The following is a 24,377-nucleotide window of genomic DNA, read 5'->3' as shown; positions in this document are numbered from 1 at the left end:
GTGCTTAAAGTGAAACTAGCGTATTTTATTATACTTGTTCAACTTTATAAGGTTAGTATCATTTTGTTGTTGTTGTTGTTATTTGTATTTTTCATTGTTGTTTTTTAGGTGAATTCCCTTCCCTTTTTTCGTTTTGTTACACGGACGGTAAGCAGTAATGTGTATAACTGATCGATTAAAAAATACAATTAATTACCAGTCTGGATACTTTGTACTTTTGTTTAAAATTGTACACATAATCTCATATTTCATTTAATAAAGTGTTGTGACATCAACGATTTGGAAGGTGAATTAGTGTCTTGTAACGATGAGGACACAATAATGTTTCACAACGGAATGGAACTCACGAAAACAGACAACTTCCAATGTCGAGTTACCAGCCAAGGACGACATTACCAATTTAAATGCGTCGACGGAAAATGGGTTGAAAACACAGGTTTGTAATCATAATCTCATATAATTTAAAATGCAATGATTTATTAAAGCTCTTAAATTGCATTTAGTAATTGAAACTCATAACAGAAGCATTGCCGTTATAACATTCGTTCGTAGTTTTCAAATAATGTGTTTAAAATTTGTTTTTTCGTATCACTGTCATTGTATGTACATTTAGCGCTTCTTGAAAATCACTCAGCATCATTTGACGCGCTAAGTCATCCACGAGGCAAGCGAGGGTTTTTGGATGCACTTGGGTGTCTTATGACCTTGTTCAGCTGTTTGTGGAACAGACCACGTCCAAGAGGTACTTTTTGAAAAAAGCCCATTCAATAGCTCTCAAAAATCGTTAAAGTCAGCCGTTAAGACTTTATCTTATTGAAAATTGACGTAATTTACAAAATCTTTGTCTGGTAACAAGAACGTTTAAATCCATGCGTGTTTTATTTATAACGTATAATCATAATACTAAAAATGTTGTATACTTCATTGTACAAGTATTATGATTAGTGGACGTTCTAGGTGATATTTCCAATTATTAGTTTATTATGAGTACAGGATATTGTCATGACTTTAGTAGTTATTGTGTTGTTTGTGTTAAAAATACAATTGTACCAAACTGAGATGATGAGTAATTGCAGACACAAACCCTCCAAAACTAGTTTGTCCCGACGGTGATAAGATCAGATATGGAGAAATAGAACCATTTCAAACATACAGAAAAGTGTTTTGGTCAGAACCAACAGCCGAAGACGACAGAGATGGGACAATCAGGTAAATATCATGGAAGAAGTTAATGAATTGAATATGAATTACGAATTTTCTATATTGATTATTTTGGTATATGACATTATGACTTAAATGTAGTGGGAAACGTCTGACCCATAGCAGAATAAACATTTGTAGTTACTATGTAGTTAAATGAATTATTCGGGGATAGATTGGATAGTATAAGAAAAGTGATTATATAAATATTTGATATTGAAACTATTAAACGTCGCTGCTAACGTAACCATTGTTGACAGTGTATACAAATTTAAGTATTTATGTTGTGTGTCGATACGGTTAATTTACGAATGTTTACACGTTTGCTCGTATACATTGTTATTGGAACGTTAATGCATCCAACACCATAAAACTATTTCAAAATATTAAGGGCAATACGACTCAATGGGCGACCATCCGGACGCCATTTTAAAGAGGGCCCAACAACAGTTACATATGAAGCAAAGGACAGACAGGGGAACTGGGCCAGATGCGACGTTGCTATCAATGCTGAATGTAAGTTTATTTATTGTATCACCCTTACCATAGTCTAAATGGATAAAAACACAAGTAAAAACACCCCACTTATAATCTTCATAGGAACTACTGGCGAAATAAGGATCATATTATTGAAGTTATGTCTATAAATAAGTCAAAATAAAACTATGCGTCTGTTATTTCAAGGTTTCATAATCGGAATACTAATAAAACCAAATGCGACTTTATTTAAAAATATGTTATGTTGTCGTTAAAGCCAGAGATGATTACTCTTCTAATTTTGCAGTGGTGCGATGTCCGAAACCTACGACAATTACAAATGGATACTTTATCTGTCATCCAAGCACAGAGTTTGTACTGGAAGCCTGGTGCAGGTATGGGTGTTATGAAGGATTCGACCTCGTTGGTGAGACCGTCCGAATATGTCAGAGAAACAACATGTGGTCGGGAACTAATGCTCCTTCTTGTAAACGTAAGTCTACGTGTTGTTTCAGCAATATGGTAGCAATGTAAAATGTTTGTACTTGTATGATGCTTATGTTTTTAATATTGTAACTATTGATTCATTTTGGTTGAACTAAACTATCGTTCAAGTTGTACACTCACTGGTATACGTTTGGTTTCGCTACCCTTTTTTCGGTACTTGTACGTCTAAGCGTACGTTGATAAGCCTTAATTGTTACGTCAACAAAGTAGACATAATTATATTTGAGAGTTTTTGTGTAAAGTTAAACAGCAATATGCAATATGTTCAGAGTTTGAGTAGTACATACCATGCATCATATTACAAGAAAAACGGTTACCCTTGCGAATAAGTGAATCTAAACTTGAAATACATGAAGTGCGGTCAGCTTTGGAAAAACAATATAAACTTGTTAATTCGTGCCACAATGGTAAATAGTAAAATAAATAATTGAACAACATTTGTCCTTAATTGGTATAACGCCGTTGTATTCCGCAACAACCATGTAGCATTTGGATAGTGTGCGCAATAATCTATTTGATATATTATTTATAAACATAAATTATGGAAGTACTTCAAATATAATTATAATGATTCAAAAACATTAAAAACAAAAAATGCTTTTATTTACATTACTATCCATTGTACCTATTCGTGATTCCACAATTACAGTTTTCTAACACTTAAAAACCATAAATGTTACTTTTATTCAATATGTGCTTCTTTTCAAGCTTGGAAGTGTCCTTTACTTCCGAGCATTGAAGGAGCAGGTTTACCTCAATGCACAAAGGGGACGAGTTTTCAAAGTGTGTGTTCCTATGATTGCACATTGGATGGGTTTGACATGCCACAACACGTTGCTAAAGCCTTAGTTTGTTCCAAGGAAAAACGCTGGAGAAAGAACGGAGAGCCTGCCTGTATAGGTAGGTTGCTTTTCACCTTTGTTTTTACCATTCCACTTAACCCTAAGGTAACTAACAATAATTAACTGAATTCTGTGTAGAACTATAAAAACCTTCACTGCACATTGAACGAATGTTTTAGAATAAAAGAAACTTCGCCCTTCAATTTTATTTAATTAATTGCATCAATGCCATAAATGTAATCAGACTGTTAGAACACTCAGCTAAAGTCTTAAACGTTTTTAACGAAGCAAAATCAGGACCTTAAAAGTGGATAAACAATATATATTTCAACTGATTCCTGAGTAAAATGTAAGTGATGATTTCTTAAAAACACAAAATATATTTCATCTTATATAAAAATGTGTATAAAGTATGAACAAAAATGATATATGATACGTAGACGTTGAACCAACCGTGTTTAAAACGTGTCCAAGTACGTTAGTCGCCGGGACAGAGAGAGCTTCGAAAACATCACGAGTGATATGGAAGAACCATCTGCTACTGACAATAGCAATACAGCAGTGAATGTAACCCTTATCAGCGGCTACGCACCAGGCACACGGGTGCTGCCGGGAAAATACGATATCGTATATGGCGTTTTTGATGCTGCGGGAAACAGAGGCAGAAACTGCCAGTTCACTGTCATTGTTCGAGGTAAACATTTAAATGTATGATCTTTGTCGATCAAACTATTACGGTGTAAGGCACATGCGGGTTTTTATGCTGAAAACGAAGTTCTTCGAGAGTGTAAATTAAAACATTAGTATGCACTGTAGGCTAGTGTGATGCATTAACAAAAAACATACATGCATATATGTCAAATCTCCTCCTGAATGTCTTCAAGTTTCACGTACTTTGAACGGATCCTACACAAAATATATTTCTTGATGAATAAATGTTACTTTTACAGATATCAAATGTTCGAGAATTTATCCCACACCATTTGTAAGAGTTCAGTGCCCAAATGGCACTAGAACTGGCTCAATATGTGAAATATCGTGTGAGCCGGGAAAGACGCTCCAAGGCACTAGCGTAGTCACCTGGGACCAAAGTGCAAAAGGACTGTATGGTCAATGGAATTGGAATGACGATGGGCAGTCTACCTGCAAACGTATTGTTTATTTATTACTAACCATTACTATGAAAATCATTGTTACATTCGGCAACTTTTGTGCACCATTGATAACACTAAAAAACAATAATTATTCTACGAATCTTAAGAAAAAAAAGATTGCCATATTGATTGTGAAAAGCCTTTGTAAACAGAAAACAATGTGAATTACACTGCGCGTGTATGTGCAAAAATTATATGCATATTTTCAGAAACATCCCAATGTTTAAAAATAACTCCACCGAGACATGGAGCGCTTGCTTGCGACAATTGGCTAGGCGGATCATTTTGCCAAGCACAGTGTCAAAATGGAACAGAAATACCAAGAGTAAATTTGGAAACTCTCTATGTTTGTTCAGATGATGGAAACTGGATGCCCACTTTACCGCAATTTACACCATGCAAAGGTATCACACAAGCTGCTTCTTACTTTGATTTGAATTTTATATTTAGAATTAATAGATAAGAACGCTTCGTTTTAAAGATGTATTTTTATGTTTAAGAGATACCACTGTGTCATCGTTAGACTCGTTTTGTTCTCATATTAAAAGTTTTGTTTAATTATACGCTTGTTTCAGCTGCGCGTTATTCGCACATTCTCAGTATGCCTGTCGAAGTACAAAATCTGTATTATGGAGATTGCACAGACAAAAGCACACAGGAACAAATAGCGAAGAACTTTATTCAGCAGATGATGTCAAGTTTATATCAACCTGAGGCATGTCCGGACAATAGTGAGTGTGGACCTGAAAACGTGCAGGTAATGTGACTAGATATTTATTTTAGACTCGTTATCATTTGACCTTGTAGAACGAAATGTATAATACGTCCCTTATATTTCAGATTTTCTGTGGAGATTCTAACCGCCGCAAACGCGCAGTGAGAGAAACTTCCCACCAAGAAAACATTAGCTCCTTGTCCATCAATTTCAATATACAATTAAAAACAATAACCAATATTTCCGATATACAAAACAGGCATCGGAATATCATAAAAGATATAGGAAAATGTGTGAATGAACATGCAGTTAAAATATATGGAAATAGTTCACGACCCGTAAACGTTACTGTAGGACCTTTTAAAGTACACTGCTACGAGGGATCTGTTCAGTCTACTCAAAGTATAAATTGCGGTATGTTTCGCGATTATTAAAATGATCAGCATTTTTCATACCACGCTGATGAATTAAGTTAGTAAAGTCAAATCTGAATCAAAAAATAAATGAGTTACTTCTTTGGTAAGTATGAAAACTAGTAGAAACGTATGTGTACCTTACGACGTTTAAGTTACTCCAGTTCAACATGTACCTTTATCCAATTGTAGTTGAGTGTCCTGAGGGCACGTACTATCAAGGACAAATTTACGACAATGAACCTACGTGTTTACTGTGCCAAAAAGGAACGTACCAGGATAAAAGCGGAGAGTCAAAATGCATATCTTGCCCTTATGCTTTCACTACTCACTCACTAGGCTCAGCGTATGCGGCTGATTGTAACGGTAATTTTACATTTTGTTTGGAATAACACTTTTACAGGTGTTTAGATTGAAAGATTAAATGCTTTTTTGATATATGTACCACCCAATATAAAGGTATCAACTTTGTAAGTTGCAATTGAACGTGGCTTAAATCGAGATATATCTCTTCATAAATGAGTATATAAACGTGTGTAAATGCAAATAGTTTTCATACTCTTTTTTTCTTGTGCTGTCAATATGTCGGCTTTTTCAAGTCTAAATGTACACACATCTGCGTAACTTTAGTTGGATGTGACCCGGGATCGTTTTCTACTGATGGATTAGAACCATGTTCGCTCTGTGATGTTGGACATTACCAGACGTCATATGGCCAGACAAGTTGCCACAGATGCCGTGGTTCACGATCCACAATAACTTTCGGCGCTTCTAGTATTACAGAATGTCAAGGTTACAAGAATTCTTTAAATATATGTGCGATAGGAATTGATATCGATTCACACTGGTTAAATGCGTTTTATGGAACTCTGCATTTTATTTAAATACGTCAAATTGAGGACATCACATATCAAATCCGTTCATTATACTTCAAACTGTTGTCTTAAATCAGCTACCATGACTTAAATATGCTCTTATTATATACGAGAGCAAAGCTCAAAAGCTTTATGTAGCTAATTTAGTGATGTGTTAGAAAATGACTTTTTTGTTATGTTGTCTATTTATTATAGTTCAATGTGGATATACTAATAAGTCGAAATTAGTAAAACAAAGTTCATTTAAAAAGTAACATGGGTACTTTTACATATTAAAACAAACAATGATTTTATCCTTAGAGTTCGACTTAACTTTTATTGGTATGAATTCAACGGTTGAAGTAAATTTGAAACAAAATGCAACAATGAGAAGTTTTACGATGAGTGCCTGGATTCTTCCATCAATCGATCGGAAGGTAGCAAGTGTCAAGTTTTTAAATGAAAAAGGACAGGAAGAATTGGCAATCAATGACATGGAGAAAGTTTGCATGCAAACCAGGTTAAATATATCAATACTATATGCTTGTCGTAAATAGTAAACTTAGTCTAAGCTGTTTAAGCCACAATATGTGTTTGAAATTTATCCGATCGTTATACGTTTCGATTACCTTTGAGTTAGCAAAACTCATTGAATTTGTTTTGCTGTTCATCTTAAATTTACTTGTGTTTATAATTCAATATTATATACATATTCTTGCAGATGTAAAACCTTTGACAACAACATCATTTTCGATGAGAGATGGCACCAACTCGTCTTTGAATTTGTAAACTGCACATCGTCCATTTATATAGATGGATATTTGACAGCAATACTTAGTTTCAACAACAGTTGCACGGGGATAGATATAATGACATTGGTTATGGAGTCAGGTAATGTGCATAATTTTAAGGTATTGGGTCGGGTTAAAAACAAGTGTTATATAAAAAAAAAACGTTTAAATGAAATTATACATTTCCTGATATTATAATGATATTATAAATAATCTTACATCCGAATATCTCTCTAAATCGTTAACATTTCAGATTCTTTGAATCATAGCTCATTTTCCCAGTTAAATATATGGCGTGGATCGAAACACATCACATCCGGATCACGTTGTTTTCCAAATGAACACGGGGATATATTCCTTTGGCAAGATGTTGACGGAGCTCTTTTCAAAGACGCGTACACAGAGCTGCCTAGTAAATGTGATGGTATGGGATCTGATCAAATCCTTAACAAAGATACTGTATAGGGTGTCGATATTTACTTTGCTCTGAACTATCACATTAACAATGTTTAGCCTGGTTCAAACTCAATAACGCAAAGAGTTATTTTTAGTAAAAATTTGTGAACAGTGAGCATATATATGAAAATGTTTTATTCCTTGATGAAATACAAGGGACCGCATACAGTCCGAAAACATGAACATATATAATAACACATTATTTCATAATGAATTACAAAGGACGGCATACAGCCCGAATTTTTAATTAATACCTACAAGTTATCCAAACATTAAGGAAGAAGTACTGTCATTGTTAAGGATTGTAATTTATTTGTTTGCTTATTACATGAAGTATAATCACTTTTCACTTTCATAACATGTGCATTACCTATCAGACTACGATAACTGCCGATCGAGCCCCTGTATCCATGGTTCTTGTACGGACACTATTGGGGGCTTTAGTTGTTCCTGCGACTCGGGATATTCTGGGCCACAGTGCAAAATCAATATTGATGATTGTGTCATAAACGTGTGTATGAACGGAGCAAGTAGAAATGAGTACGTTGTTTCACCTGTTGTGTTATTTCTAGCGTATTCGTTGTCATCTTTCAAGAATTCAGACGTCCACTCTTTTTCAAAGTTATGAATACATTTATTTATGTATTTTATACTTTTTTAATCTTCTCCAACGCTAACGTTATTTGCATCAAAACTTATGATAATTTGTGTGTAAAATACATTTCATTGAATTAAACTATTGTACCAAAGCACATGGGAAGTGGAGTACATGGGGAAACTGGTCAGAATGTACGAGAACCTGTGGAGATGGTATAGTGACAAGAAAACGTCTGTGTAACAACCCTACACCAGACAATGGAGGCAAAACGTGTGTTGGAGAAGATATAGATGCAAAAGATTGCAATAACACTGATTGTCCAGGTAAATTCGTAAAGGTCACATTTCTGCAAGCTTTGGAATTGAAGTATCATATCTACATTCTCATGTCGGACTGATTATGTTTTTCCAAAATGAAGAGTGCAGGTGTTGCATAAACATGGATTTCTCAAGGATGAGCCTTTGTGATAGGGGGACTGTCCGTCGTCCATTGTCAATCGTCTGGTGTCAACATTTTCCTCCAAAGAAATCTTCCTCCTTAACCACTAGGCCAATTGCAACAAAATATCACAGGAATGATACTTGGATGGTCCACTTACAGTTTCCTTAAAATGAAAATAATGGAATTTCCAGTATCATAAAAAGGGGCTGGCGTAAATAACAGTTTAATAGATCACTTCCTTCTTACACAAGTGACGTTATCCGATTTATTAAGATTAGTCTCATGGTCGAGGTTATAATCCTTGTAGCCCGATTAATTTTTTAATATACAAGAAAGTAGTGGAAATCTGTAATGTATGGTAATTTTACAAGAAAGACTTTGCCTTGCCATCACAAAGATACTTCTACAATACTTCTCAACATTTACAATCGGAATGACAGAATTGAAATCGGATATATTTTAAAAATCCGAAACCGAAACACTGAATTTCAATGCATAAAAACACGGAACGGACTTTTGACAACGTTCTCCATGTTTCTAACTACAATAATAGGAGTTATTGATACATGTTTCGACATATGTAATGTTTTGTTCTTTCGATTCGTGTTTCGATGACTGTTTCAGGGCATTGACCCAACACTTTATGATAAATACATGCTCTTTAATGCATGGTCTATCTGTGTTGTGTGTACGTTGTGCTTGTCCGTTTTTTGCTGGTTTTGACCAGAGCGTTATGCCGTTGAACAACACCTTTGTCATTGGTACTTTGTACATTTGCTACTGGGCTTTTCCTTGTAGCTTCCACTTTATTAACCACACCACACTCGAGCGTTCGTCTCTTGTGTACGAAGCCCCGACCGGTATATATGACGCCAGTAAGGGTATATTTAAGGAAGTAAAACACTAACATAAATAGTCCTGTAGCATAGAAATATATTTACATGTACATGTTTTAAGTAAAAATATTGGAAAATAACTATTGTATATCGCATTTTTACAGTATGTCCTGACTTCATAGCTCCAGTAAATGGGTCCGCAGAATGTGTGAATTCCTCAGAAACGATCAATTGTACAATTGCATGCAATGCTGGTTTTGACTTTGATAGTGAGCCCATGGGCATGTATTACTGTGGAGCAAACACCTTTAGTGTATGGAACTTCGAAACCAACGCAAATCCTACACGACGTCTACCAAAATGCAAAGGTAATTCTGTTTTTGATTTGAACATATTCCTTTATGAAAACATATCGTAATTTGGAATTCGATCGGAAGTCAATCTTCGAGAAGTCTGTTTTACCTTTTTAACATAATTTGCAGAATTAATTGTATCTATCGCATAAATTAATTGCCTTTTGAGTTAATGTTCTGTTCTTCCTTATTTTAGAAGTACTTATACCACCATCCATCAGTATAGTTTATTCGGCCAGATACAAAGAATTGGTATGTAGTTCTAAGCGCGTGGAAACTGACGTGAAACAGACAATTTTAGATAAAGTCCGAGAAATTGTTGACACCATTCCATGCATAAGAATAAAAAATTGTACTGTTACGGAACTTTCCATATCAAGTTGCGATGACAATGCACGGAAGAAGCGCTCAATTGAAAATGCTGGATTTATCTTGGAAGTAGCCAGGGCGCCTAAAGATGGTAAACTAGTACAAATTACCAGTCCATATTATGTGTTTTGAATGATTTAACGTCACGCTCTCATTAAATATGAATGTGGCAATATCGTAATATTAACGTTAATTAGATTAGTATTTCAAGAACAGTGTAATAATTAAGGTGATATCGGTGTAGGAAATGTTGAAGAAGTGGCAGTGGAATTAGAATCCGTTTTCAACAAAATCAAAGATGAGGTCTATCAAGGGCAGTTTACCGTCGATGTGCTTGAAAAAAGCTATGAACTTGACCTCAACCAAACTGATGTACATGGCAACGCCGAATGTGAGAAAGGTTACACACGAGTCAGTTATTATTGTGGTAAGTTGGCATTACATGTTATTCAATACTTTCATAAGTATGCCATTCTTGCATTTTAAACACGTAATCAGATCAAAATGATACAATCATGGATTAGTAAGGACGTGATATTACTTGTGTTCTTTCCTATTAGCCAGTTAATGCAGTTAATGAATACAAATAATAAATATGTTCCAATTGATAACCTACAAAGACACAAGTGCCATGCACTGCAGATAAAGACTACTTTAAACGTGTTAACTCCTCTATGTCTTAAAATAACAATTATTGTAGTTTCATATTCAAGCTTAACGCTTTGCATCCCTATTGCAGTTCCGTGTGGCAGCGGTTCATATCTTAACGTTGACTACTGCGAGCCCTGCCCTGTGGGATTCTATCAGGACAAGGACGCTCAGTTGTCATGCAAACTGTGTCCATCGGGGAAAACCACGCTCGGAGAAGGTTCAGACCTTGTAATGGACTGTTCAGGTAATTAAGTGTTTGATTTGTTGGAATTCATACTGTATTGATTGAAACTAAGTTGTAATCCGTTAAAAAACACATGAACAGCTTGAACTCAAAATGTATATATATATTATTTCTTATTCAGTTTGCTTTTCATAGTATATGTCTTTCCTCTTAATTGTCTTTTGTTCTTTTGTTAGTCGCAAAAGAAGAATCAAATGTGAATGAGGCAAAAGGTAATTATTTATATCTTTTTGAATTTTTAAAAAAATTGCAATTTGTAGTCCATATCTATTGTACATGTTCATAACTTTACGCTTATCCTTCAGTAACAGGAATCGCAGTTGGCTGCAGTGTTGGGCTCTTTGTGTTAGTCGCGGTAGCGTTTATTTACCGACGATACAGGTTAGTTAACCTACAGAGCTAAAATACTTCTAAACAGAGTTCATATTTGAATTTTTGTCTACTGGGCATGTCGCTGTAGTTTTCATTGTGTTTGTATATGTTTAAGAAGGATGTAATTCAAGAATGATGGTATACATTTGAAGTTGGGTATCAGCAAGCTAATTGTAACCCCCCAATGAACTGTTCACTGAACATTCGAACAGTACAGGCATATTCTCATTCATATTATTTTGATATCAATGCTGAGTGGTTTAAAGAGCAAATTGGTATTGTATTGTAAATGTTTCGTGCATAGTTAATCACCTTATTTGAAGATCGTACAATAATGTTTGCAAAAGAATATTGATAAAAAAAGGCAAATGAAAGGGCTAGAACATTTTTGCTTTCTTCTCACATTTTATTATGTGATAACATCATTGTCTTTAGATATTAAAACCTAAAATAGTATCCACACATTAGTGTAACAAAATCTAACATCGATATATCATTTATTGAACTGTGTTTTTCAACAGAGCATCTACGGGAAAACACGTGGTACTGTCAGACTTCTCCGCTGCAACGGAACGGCCTTATAGCTCAACTGGTGTCCTGGAAATGAAGTCTTATGAAGATGCGAGGGTAAATCACGACATGCCAAGATTAGAGAGGTTTACAACGTTAACGTCGCAAGATGGTCGTGTAATGCATTCTAAGCCTTGGAAAATGTGACATTTTAGAGAATATTTTGAGTTTGAGTTGAAGATTTAGGTGTTTGTAAGGTAAAATGTTACTTAGACATCGCTATTGACGCTTTTAATTTGGTTGCAACTACATTTCTGAGGAGCGATTTACTAATAAATTCATTCGTATTGTGTTTAACGAAATAATATGCTTGGTTTAGTGATTATAAGGAATAACATTTAAATGACGCCAATGAAAAGAGACAAGAACAATGCTGCAGCTGCAAGTTTACTTTAAATGAATAGGATATTTTGGTCATCTTATCAAAAAACGTTGGACAACACATCGTAAGATGTTCAGCAAGGATTGTGTTAAGGTCGCTAATAGAATCGAAATTTAAAACACAGACATTAAAACATGAATAAAACAATTTACTTCTTAATCACTCGTTTTGTTTTGGTTGACTCTTTCGAAAGCGATCGTACGAGCGCTAATAAGAGGGTCCCATAGCCCAGACGGACGGGCACACGATCTTTATGATAACTTGTTCTATATTGGGCAATCTACGCAACGAGTGTACAACAATATATTATAAGGAAGAGGTAATGTAACTCACGCTTGCAATAATCGCTTATAGTTCAAATAAAACTTAGTCTTATATCTCCTGTCATTTGTTTTCTATAAATACCTATCCTTTTACGACCAAACATAAAATTAAAAAACTGGAGAGCACGATACGTTCATTGATAAAATGACCCATTGTGTCTAATGATGTTAAAATCTAGGAGAAGTTCATGTTTGAACCTTCGTTGTAACTTGTAATATGTCACATCTTAAAGCAAACTATTTTCATTTTTCTATTCTATATTTGTATTTCTCATTATCGCATACAATATCATTTGACGTCAGTGTGCTAAACAGTGATAAACTATTACTGTGCTCGACTGCAGACAAAGAAAGGATACTACGATAAACAGAATTAGGTGAGACATAATCTTTGTCCCATCGGAATTATCTAGAATATAGTGTACTTGTAAGTTATTGTGTTTGTCTTAAAACAATACCAAACTTAATCATATATCGAATAAAACAGTAAAGTTTAAAAACTATTTCGTTTCATTATATTACCATTTTAAATACGATTGTTCAAAAGTGAGCTTTAGAGTTCGAAATAATACAAGGGGCATTCAGCATGCAATGCAACCGGTGCAGTACTATGTTTGCTGCTGAGAAACTCAGCAATATTGTTATCGATTTCGATAAGCGTTTTGAAGATTAACTGAGAAATACATTGCTTACACGTCTATTCTAAGATAGGATTATACTACTGAGATTTTTTAAACCTTTACCTCAAAAACAACGCGATCCACTTGCAACAGATGAAATATTTACTAAGAATTATTATGTTTGAATCAATCACTTTTCAAAGTATGTGAATTGGTTGAATATGGTATTTTAGATCTTTCTGAAAGAGAGGCTCTTGTACTTTCGTTGTGATGTAAAGTTATCCTTAAGATGTTTTTTTCGTCGGACAAAATATTTGCTGTTATTGTTGTTGTTGCTGTTGTGGTTGTTGATGTTTTTGATATGGCCAGAAGGAATTGAAAAAACCAAATGTTAAGTGTAGCTTGGCATATCTCAAAGAGTGTTAAAGCTACGGTCATGAATTTTTGTAGCTTTGTTAATAGAGACCCATTAGAGAGAAATTGCACGTGCATTCAGACCTATCTCACAAAGAAAATATCACAGTTTAACCGGACCTGGACATCACTAAAAGGTCTTTGAAAACTACTTTCATTAAACTTTGTTTGTGGATAAAAGGCAATGTTGAAAGTTGTTTTAAATGTGTGTTGGATAAATATTGTCGCTAAAATGGCAACATCAGTTTCCTTTCATCCGGCAAACTGGATTGTGCGATATCAACTCATTTTTAAAGCTAAGTATTTACTTAGAGAGGAGTGAGGTTTGATCGATGACATTAACCATTGTTGTGAGACAAAGAAAACAATTGCTATTGCTTCGAACGTATCTTAAAATAATTGAAATTAAACTTAATATGTGGAAACATAATAATAAGGAAAGCCTTTTTATGACAAATGTGGTTGCTATGGTCTTGGACTAAAAAAAAATTGTAAAAAATATTATTACATCCTACTTCAATGCCCACTGAACATAACATAGCTATGTCTATTCTTTTAATTTTAACATACAATTGTGTCTGGATATCATGGTAACACTTAAAACTATTGTCATCTGGTAGTAATTTTAAATAGAGCGCCTTATACACAATACATGGATTGTTGATGTATACGTGATTTCCGAAGCAAGAAACTTCAAAATATATATATTCAAAAGGTGAAAAAATAGTCGACGGGCTGAACGCACTAGGGTAGGCCGGGAATCCAGAAATAAACATTTGTGTTTCTCCTCACACCAGATCTTAGATCATTAGATACAACCGACAGTCGTTTTCCATTTGTTGAAACATCACCATTATCGTATTTAGTAACTTGCGTGTGTGAACGTTAAGATCACATTAACATTTGTGAAGGAAGACTACTGATTAATGACCCTCCATGTTTGACTTATGGTTTTTTTTTTCAAAAAAAGGTCAACACTACTTGAATCTGCAAGTAAAACTATCAATCATAATAGATTTAAAATATAATCATATTGGACTATCCCTGTACGTTTCATCTTTTATCATAAGCATTTTTAGTCGTAAAACAAACCTAATACTTCATTGTATGTATTGTAGTCGAGCGTCATCATCTTCTGTAGTATAGTCAATTACTTCAGCATTTTGCCAATATTAACCAAGATCAGGCAACCTAGCCGCATTGTCGATATTCACTTTGACGAGTTTTCGCCCCTCTCGCATAGTACTACAGAATAGACAGGATGGTCCGAGTTTTTACTGGACAGGACGACAAATACGTGTTTTCTCTCCTGATTGGAATTATAGAGACCAAGCTTTCTGCGTCCATGTTTATTAAAACACGTCCCTTTCAGGGCAACAAAAGTTGGCATTTCCGCTCCAATTTTAATCCGGTAGTTCGTTATAATAAGTGTAGAAATTTCATCTTTCGGTTCAAATAATGCAAAAATGCGTGGTCGTTTCCACACTTTCACGTTTTAACGTACCGCAGAATGCCTGGCCAAAAGTAAAGAACCTATAGAGGGTTATCACAATTAATTGTATTATGCAAGCCAGTGGACACAAGGCGCCAGTTATTAAGTTTGTGATGATATAAATATCGTCTAGTATATAACCAAAACATGGAAATTTCACACGCTTCGGTCATCATGAACAGCAGATGTTAAATTTATGTGTCGCGTAACTTTCATACTGTAGCGTTTGTCTCAACGGTATCAGGAATCACGAAAACTTTAAAAAGGTATGTATGTTTCAACTAATGAATGATTTTATGATGCATTCAAAACTTTTGCTAAAAGGCGCAAACTATTGGTTGCTGAAAAGATTTTTTTTAGTTTTAAAAGCACTTGAACAATGCTGAAAATGACAGTTGGTTAAACGCTTACTAACATTTTAGTCTGAAACGATTGTTTAGGAAAAAAAACATTCCGCGCTATTTGTAAACGGGAAAACCATTCCGCAAGGAAACTCGGCTGAGACAGGGATATTACACATATAAACACACCACAAACGCATCAACATACCTCTACCTGTAGACACGTGTAGTAAATAGTTTATTCATAATTACGAGCCCGCACTATTCGTACACAATAGGGAATCATGATAATGGGATCCCGGCGGTTTTGCTTTTAAAAGTGGAAACGTTTCTTAAATAAGGCAATGCCCAATTAATTAGAGCTTCGCGCCGTCTGAATAAAAGTTTTGGACTTAATGCAACCAACAGAAAAATTAAAATATAGAAATAAAAGCATTCATTAAAAAATATAATAAAGTAATTAGTTTATCAGTGTAATATTTACCATGGTAAAATATTTATCTTTAGTACTTTATGAACTTAAAGTTGTATATGTTTGTCCTTTATTTGTAAATTCCTGGATATTTTGAGTGCTTGTTTTAAAAGTGGTTGAGTTATTGTGTATGTTCATTTTTATTTGTTCTTGACAATTGTTTTTTCTTCTTTTTTAGTTGGGACCTGACACTATACGTAGAATGGATTTGGTACGGCCATACTTCTATATACACACAATTCACCCTACGCTCCCTCAACAGTATTTTCAGAAATAAAATAAAGATGGATAGACAGACAAAACGATTTTGAAATCCAGCTGTATTTTGTTTTCGAAGAAGACATTTCGATTGTTAACACGATGGTTAATCGAAACTATGTACAGGTTCCAAACGGAACAATTAAACTCATTGCACATATAGATATGATTAAGTTGGTCCTCACATTTGCTAGATATCATTATTTAATTATGTTAATATAATCTTAGATACAATTGTCCGTGTCAAGTTCGAGTTCGTATTCATGATTGTTCTTGGAATGGTTATATTGTCATGGAACCGAGGAATTAAACGTGATTATAGGGTTTACACACAAAAACACATATTAAACACTGTCAGTGTATTTAAAAATATGTTCAATTCCAACACGTAATATAGAAAAACCGAAATGAGGTTGAATAATTTTAGCAATTAGTGTATAAATAACGTGGAATGGCGATTAATTATTGATCAAATTATTGTGGTAGTTAATTTTACATCCCGTAACATACGTTGGCAGTCAAACCTACTCCATTATTTTGTTTCAGTGTTAAATAGTTCTGTGAATTGTTCTGAAAATCTGTTTGTCAGTTTACATTTCATAACTTAATTAAAGCTAAGCCAATTTTGATATTGTCGATATGTACTAGGGAAACTATTTTATAATGTACATTTAAGGCAACCATCATTTATCTGAATTTGATTGTTTGTATAATTAAAGCCAAATTAAAAAAAAAACAAAAACGTTTATACATAAGATGTCGAAATGAATTCATACTGAATACACATAATGTTTCAACTCGCAGGAGAGTAAGTCGCCAAGATTGCGATTTTAGAGTCAAAGTCAAAATGTGAATAACTAGCATTTAAACTAGCATTTACACTTAAGCATGAACGATAATAATTAGTATTACCACCGCATGTTTCTTCAATACTAATATGAAATGCTACCTATCCACGTAATGACCAAAGCATCGAAACAGTCTGTCCACCAACACGTCAGAATAAACATCTTGATTAGAATTTATAAAGGAAGAGAAACACAATCAAAATGATATTTATTCGAAACAGCAAATGGTAAAAGTTATGCACATTCATTTGATGTAAATCTAAAACAAATAATAAAAACATTGAAGTTCACACCTGCGAACGTGCATGCATGTACAACAGAACCAAATATAATATCATGCATACTCATATAAACAAATGGTCACATCTACACAGCAAAAGGTGCACAAGATAACGATTGAGATTTTATCCCTAAGCATACATTAAATTTACCTTTGCACACAAAATCATACATGGTATCTCATTTTCTCTCAAGGTTATACAAGTGCATCTTTTATAAATTCACCGGTAGACAAGCATATTATTCATTGCGATCACCTCCTTATCTCGCAGCATACACGAACGATATACGAATATACGAACGCTAGGTGCATAACACTTGGTTTTGCAAATATGGTGATTTATGAACTGAATTAGAGTAATGATTCCACAAAATGCACCGATATAACTGTACAGTTCTTTGTAGATTCCGTTACAATGTAGGAAACAATAATGCCATAATGTGTTCAAACAATGATAAAACATAGCTCCTTCAAGCTTCTAAACTTTCTCGACCGGAACCACAACTAATCCTTGTATTTCAATCGATTTGAGGGGTTTGAATGGCACAGATGTCAGCCTAGAGTTTTTGTGGCACCTTTTCCATAGGCGGCGTAGTAGGAAAATAATGGTGATGATCAACAGTATGGCCCCGCATCCAATCAATACAGGTGTGAACCATCCATCCTCCTCCAAACGAGCTGCAGGATAAGAAAGTGTTATTGAAGCACAATGCAAACTGATTTAAAGTTCTTTGTAATCAAGTACACGGTTTAAAAGACTTTGAGGCTTTTTGTTTATACTGAATTTTCAGCCAATAGCATAAGTGTGTTTTATTCGGGATAGTTGGTTAAGAGTGAGATTGTGCACACACTCTAGTTTAAATCCCAAATAAATGTACATTAAACTGACCGTTCTAACAATCCTTAAGTTTGTTTTTCTGCTCTATGTCATTGGCGTTTACTCTGTGCCATTGAAAGGTGTTTATTTTTTTAAGCATTCGATAACTGGACTTGTTTCTGTAGTTTTTCATATTGATATTGGAACAACAAGATCGACGTAAATATTAAGAAATTATGCATAGGTGACGATTACCATCGAATTAAATAAAAGAATAATTTTTATTTAAATTAACATGAAGTTATTTTACATCCTACGTACAGACATACAATATTTGTATCGAGTGAGAAATAGGCAATTGAAAGGCAGTTTGCATTCATAAGTTGCTTGAAAAGTAAATAATCCTATTTTTGGCATAAACAAACCTTTCTCTTGTTCACTGAATCTACCTGCCCATGCGTCCAGTCTCTACAAAGAAAACAAAAGTGACATATATATTCATACATACATTTATATACACACTTATTAACCTACTATGAACGTAAGATCTTTATTTCATTGATTCAAGAATATCATATTATGATATACTTCATTAAAAATCATAACTATACAAACCTTTTGACGATAAACAATATGATCCATTTTCTCTTACTGATTAATGTCTCGTCCTTGTGATAAGGAATATACGACATAAAATGTGATTTGTTTATTTACGTTTTTTTACGTATTGATTTTATAAAACGCGATCCACTTTCTGTTTAACATATTACGAGTACTTATTGTTTCAATACTGATTTAAGTAGGCAATACTGTTAAACCTCAACATGTTATCTGATATGTGTTTTTATGATTTACATGCGTTTCTGACATTAGTTTAGTTTAATAAACTTAGTACGCTCTTTAACTCTTAGGGTTATTTTGGTTTTCGTTATATTTTAACACATAATTTTCTACATTAGTATTAGTGATAAAGGCTTTAAATCTCATAGATTTAAGATAGATGCGTCCGTAAGAATCTTCAAATATTAGATCGTATGAGTTGAACATGTTAAGAAATAATCAAGTTTAAAAACAAACAAATATAAGCCCCGTTTAGATGATGCACAAGCAAGGGCACATATTAGACTTAACGAGAGACACAACATACACACACCACAAACAGACTATGTACACCAGGATCAACATAGCTGTATCAATGAATAGTGGGATTACCGCCTTTGAACGGTCAACAGACGTGAAATTTGAACTTATTTGTCTTCAATAACTTAAATTTGAATTTTTTTCTCTCGAACGTTTATCGGATGGAATATTTGACAAATAGCGAAATGTAAGAAACCCCAAGGCATGAAGGCAAGAAAGACAATTGAAAACTCAATAGGTTTGGCGAGAGAAAGCGGTATTGATGATATTATTGTAACAGGTGATTTCAATCTTAACATTCAAGTTAATAATTCAGGGCGTAAGATTCATTCTCTGTCACAGCAGTTTGGCTTTGAGCAATGTATCTCAGAACCAACACATTTTACTGAGCATTCGTCCTCAATTATTGACCTCTTATTCGTCTCTAACTCAAACTCTCTTGTCCATAGTGGTGTTGGTGAGCCTTTTCTCGAGCAAAACATTCGATTTCATTGCCCTGTATTTGGAATTTGTAGATACCAAAAATCAGTAAAGAAGTTCTCTCGTCGTAAAGTATGGAAATATGATATTGGCAATTATGTACAATTACGACAGAAGCTTTCGGATACTGATTGGACAACTGTTAGAAATGCTAATGTAGATCTGTTTACCTCTAATCTAACACGAACTATTACTGATATTGCCGGCAGTTGTATTCCAAGCAAGGTAGTAAATATTTATCCAAATGAACCTCCTTGGATGAACGCTAGAATTAAATTAAAAATCCGGCAACGAAAACGTGCCTTTAGAAAAGCTAAACGCTCAAATAATCCGACACATTGGACAAGGTTCCGCAGCTTGCGAAACGAAGTAGTTGCTCTCGTCCGTAGTTCTAAATCACTTTATTTTGATAAACTTGCTTCGAATCTCAAATCCAGTGAGCTCAGTTCAAAGGACTGGTGGAAAACTTTAAAATCATTCATTACTCCGACAACATCAAGGGGCATTCCGTCACTAGTCAATCCACTTGATGCTGAACTTGTTACGGATGAACAACATAAGGCGGATATTCTCAATGACTTTTTTGTCCGCCAAACATACGTTGACGACTCTAGTCAAGCTGTTCCCCAACACGAAATTAGAGCTGAACAAGGGAAACTAGAATCCTTAATCATTTTACCATCTGAGGTTGAGGATGCAATTAATTGTCTCAAGACAGGTAAAGCATCGGGCCCAGATGGCATTAATAATCGTATCCTACGTGAAGCATCTGTCCAACTTAGCCAACCTTTATGTGAATTGTTTAATGTTTCGCTTAATTCTTCGGTTATGCCATTAGAGTGGAAATGTTCAAATGTCTGCGCCGTCTTCAAAAAAGGTGATCCTTCAAACCCCTCTAACTATCGCCCAATCTCTCTTCTTAATACAATGGAAAAGGTCTTTGAAAGAATTGTATTTAAACATGTATTTAATTTTCTTCGTGATTCACACTTCTTTACCAGTTTCCAATCAGGTTTTATGCCCGGTGACTCTACTGTTAACCAGTTAACTTATCTCTATAATACATTTTGTCAAGCTCTCGACGATGGACTTGAAATAAGAGTTGTCTTTTTCGATATAAGTAAAGCCTTTGATAAGGTTTGGCATCGTGGTCTATTGTACAAACTTGAACTAGCAGGACTTTCTGGTCGTATACTGTCTTGGTTTTCCAATTACTTAGGAAATAGGTCTCAGCGCGTTGTAATTCCAGGAGCTACTTCCTCATTATCTGAGATTAAAGCTGGAGTCCCACAGGGATCAATTCTAGGTCCTCTTTTGTTCCTCGTATACATCAATGATATTGTTAAGGAGGTTGATTCAAATATAAACCTTTTTGCGGATGATACGAGTCTCTTTGTTATTGTCGACTCCCCTCAGTCTACAGCCTTAAAACTACAGAATGATATTAACAAAATATCTCTCTGGGCCGACAAATGGCTCGTTAAGTTCAATCCATCAAAATCAGAATCAATGGTCATATCTCGTAAAAGAAATAAACCCATTCACCCACCAGTGAATATGTTCGACACAGCTATTCCTTCTGTTGAATCTCACAAACACCTTGGCATTTTTCTCTCTGATGATTGCAGTTGGCATGCTCATATTAACTTTATCAAAGATAAAGCCTGGTCCAGAGTTAATATAATGAAACGTCTTCGTTATCTCCTTGATAGGCGGTCTCTGGAGGTAATATTTCTTTCCTTTATTAGGCCTATCTTGGAGTATGCAGATGCTATCTGGGATAATTATACACAATACGAAAATGACGAACTGGATAAAATACAAAACGAATGTGCACGTATAGTTACTGGTTGTACTAGATTTGTTTCTCTGCATTTACTACAAATTGAATCTGGTTGGGAAACTTTAAGTACTAGACGCGAGAAACACAAACTTCTTCTCTTCTTTAAAATGAAAAATGGTTTTACGCCAGATTACTTGTCGGTTTTGGTTCCCCAGACAGTAGGACAAGCTTCATCAAGAACACTTAGAAATTCATCCAATATATCTAGTTTCCGAGCCCGCACATCTTTGTTTATGAATTCATTCCTTCCTTCTACAATATCTGCATGGAATTCTCTTCCAGTTGACGCAAAGGCTATAAACAATATCGTTAGTTTTAAATCATACCTCTATTCTGATAAGCCCAAAACACTTAGAATATTTTATTACGGGAAACGCCGGCTTCAGGTCCTGCACACTCGCCTACGCAACGATTGTAGTTCCCTGAATCACCATCTCTATGTTAAAAATATTGTTCCCTCACCATTTTGCATGTGTGGAAGACAGGACACTACATACCACTATCTCTTTATTTGTCCTCTCTTTACTGAACTAAGGCAAAATATGTTTAATACTGTTCAATCTCTAACTGAAGTTACCCTCCGTTACTTACTATATGGTGTGACACACTGACTGAAGAGCAAAATAATACTCTGTTTGATGCAGTTCATCGTTTTATTTATTTGTCAAAAAGATTTGAAAGCCAGTGATCGACTCAAACCACCAACACTCACAAATCTTTTACTTTGCCTCTCATTCTTTTCTTCTTCGTTCTTTCTCATACTATATTTTTTTCTACCTCAATACATTTGATTAATTTAGAATAAAGTTGTTGTTTTTTTCTACAATAAATGTTTTTGCATTTAACGTCTATCATTCAATTGCCTAAATTTTAAACATCATTTAATATGAGCTTGTATATTAATATGATTATAACTCCATCACTAGTATCCGCCTCAAATGCTAATTGTAATTTATCATAACAGGGAAAGGAACTCTATTAGTTTATTTCTACCGTTCCAATCCTGAAATTTGATTATGTATTTGTATTGAAATGTTGATAAATTTTGCTCAATAAAATATGTTTAAACCAAGAAAGACAAAATATCAACTACTGCCCTTGGCGATGGTCGGTGTAAAACAGTAACATTGACCACAAAATATTGACGAGCGAAAACCCTGTTCAACTCATGCAAGGACAAGTGTGAGTGAGGGATTTGTCTCACGATTTTGACTAGTGTTTCCATAGACCGTGGCAAGGCGGCCACCCAAATACTTATTAAAACGATATTTTGATATTGATGTAATACGTGTTGGGTGTCTTGTGACGTTTTGTGACTCGCGTTTAATACGTTTAAGGCGTTGATAATGTAGAAGACACCAGGGGCTGTATTCAAAAAGTTTCTTAGTGAATATTTTCAACTTAATGACAATGTTTGAATTTTAACAACACATACGTTAAACACCCCCCCAATTTTCATCAAATGTATTCATACGCATTTATTATTTGGACTTTTGTCTTGCTTATGTTCATATTGTGGAGTGAAAACATTTTTAGTTTTCTTTAACCTTGCAATAAAGTATTTTTTCACTTGGTGGAAAATTTTCACTTAGAAAGTTTATGAAAGCGGCCCCTGAGCAATTTGGGGATTTGCTGAGAGCAGTGTTAATTAAAACCACTTATAATGCACCCATATGCTTTTATTTATTTATTTACAAAATAGTATCCTATCAGTGTATATATGCACTGTGTTGTTTGGGGAGTTTTGGTCTGTTGTTCTATGTTTCTAGTTTGTGATTGTTTTGTTTTGTCTTATATGTCTTCCGCATTTACCCTGTGCCATTAAACGGGACATATGTTTAAACTTTCGGCTACTGAGCTTGTTTCTGTAGTTTTTCATAGAAATTTTTCAATGATTGTTTGATCGAAAATTGACAATTGAAACTACAGGGACAGCCATAGAAGCCATAAAATTTAATGATGACCAAGTAAAGAGGCACGAGGTTAAAAGTCTAACTAAATTAATGCTCAAAGAGAGGCAAGTTTTTTTCACAGTACAACACACACAGAACACATATCCATAACATTATATTTATTGAATAACTATTGATGTTACTACCCTGAAACAGCCCGCGACACAGGAGTTGATTAAGGGCTTTAAATCGGTAAAGGTGTAATCAGCGCTATAAACGTACAATCATTTACATTCAGGGTCTGGAAGTAAACGATTTTAATTATAATGTGAAATTCAATACAAATTTCAACTGGTATTGATAAAACTACTTTGTATAAAAAATATGCTTGCAACAATTTAACATACAAATAATATGCAAAATTGAAGTCAAGTTCTCAGAAAATTGTGGTGTCATCTGAAACTATTGTTACGAGTGGCACAACAACGAGTGAACTTACAGTATTTCTATGATCACGAGAAAAATAAGGTACAACCTTAAATAGAAATCATCAATTTTCTGTCTTTTCCTACGCCGGGTTGTGGAGTGAAATGTCCCAAAAATTTCATTAAATTTACACGTAATTCAGTTAAAACATATTTTTAACTGATGTAAACAACTGTAGTAATTCATTTATGTTCCAAAGAATAACAGTAAATGTAAGAAAGAAATTAAATTGAAAATCGGTATGACACAATTACACTGATCGCCCGTTACTGAATGAAATGTTTGACCGTTCCAAGGAGGTACCTAACAATCATTGATAAACACCCCTAGTTTTTTATGTATTATATATATGTAGTGAGTTGTTTGTACAATTTTGTGCTGCTGTTCCATGTTTTTGGTTGGTGGTTGTTTGTTTTTGTGTTCTATGTCTTTGGCGTTGACCCTGC

The 24,377-nt window shown here is 34.4% G+C and overlaps 1 protein-coding gene across 1 annotated transcript; it reads left to right on the top strand.

Annotated features, from left to right (window-relative positions):
* The first annotated feature begins 320 nt into the window (after positions 1-320).
* On the top strand, positions 321-12,339 carry LOC128235967 (uncharacterized). The gene is made up of 20 exons (XM_052950751.1): positions 321-436; positions 614-742; positions 1,077-1,209; positions 1,592-1,716; positions 1,985-2,170; positions 2,893-3,084; positions 3,467-3,563; positions 3,608-3,720; positions 3,977-4,177; positions 4,390-4,584; positions 4,756-4,937; positions 5,501-5,579; positions 8,160-8,330; positions 9,449-9,652; positions 9,834-10,097; positions 10,251-10,433; positions 10,746-10,901; positions 11,078-11,113; positions 11,207-11,282; positions 11,795-12,339. The coding sequence occupies exons 1-20, from the start codon at positions 322-324 to the stop codon at positions 11,988-11,990; spliced, it is 3,033 nt and encodes a 1,010-aa protein (XP_052806711.1). The 5' UTR covers position 321; the 3' UTR covers positions 11,991-12,339.
* Positions 12,340-24,377: the final 12,038 nt, after the last annotated feature.

The sequence above is a fragment of the Mya arenaria genome, chromosome 5 (genome assembly GCF_026914265.1).
Source record: "Mya arenaria isolate MELC-2E11 chromosome 5, ASM2691426v1".
NCBI classification, from domain to species: Eukaryota; Metazoa; Mollusca; class Bivalvia; order Myida; family Myidae; genus Mya; species Mya arenaria.
This window is presented reverse-complemented; position numbering and strand designations above follow the sequence as displayed.

Bases quoted from the DNA above. Each gene is read 5' to 3' on its own strand.
- LOC128235967 (XM_052950751.1), top strand. From the start codon at position 322: ATGTTTCACAACGGAATGGAACTCACGAAAACAGACAACTTCCAATGT. The intron at 4,178-4,389 runs GTATTGTTTATT...GCATATTTTCAG, and splicing joins TGGGCAGTCTACCTGCAAAC to AAACATCCCAATGTTTAAAA. The intron at 10,434-10,745 runs GTAAGTTGGCAT...TCCCTATTGCAG, and splicing joins ACGAGTCAGTTATTATTGTG to TTCCGTGTGGCAGCGGTTCA.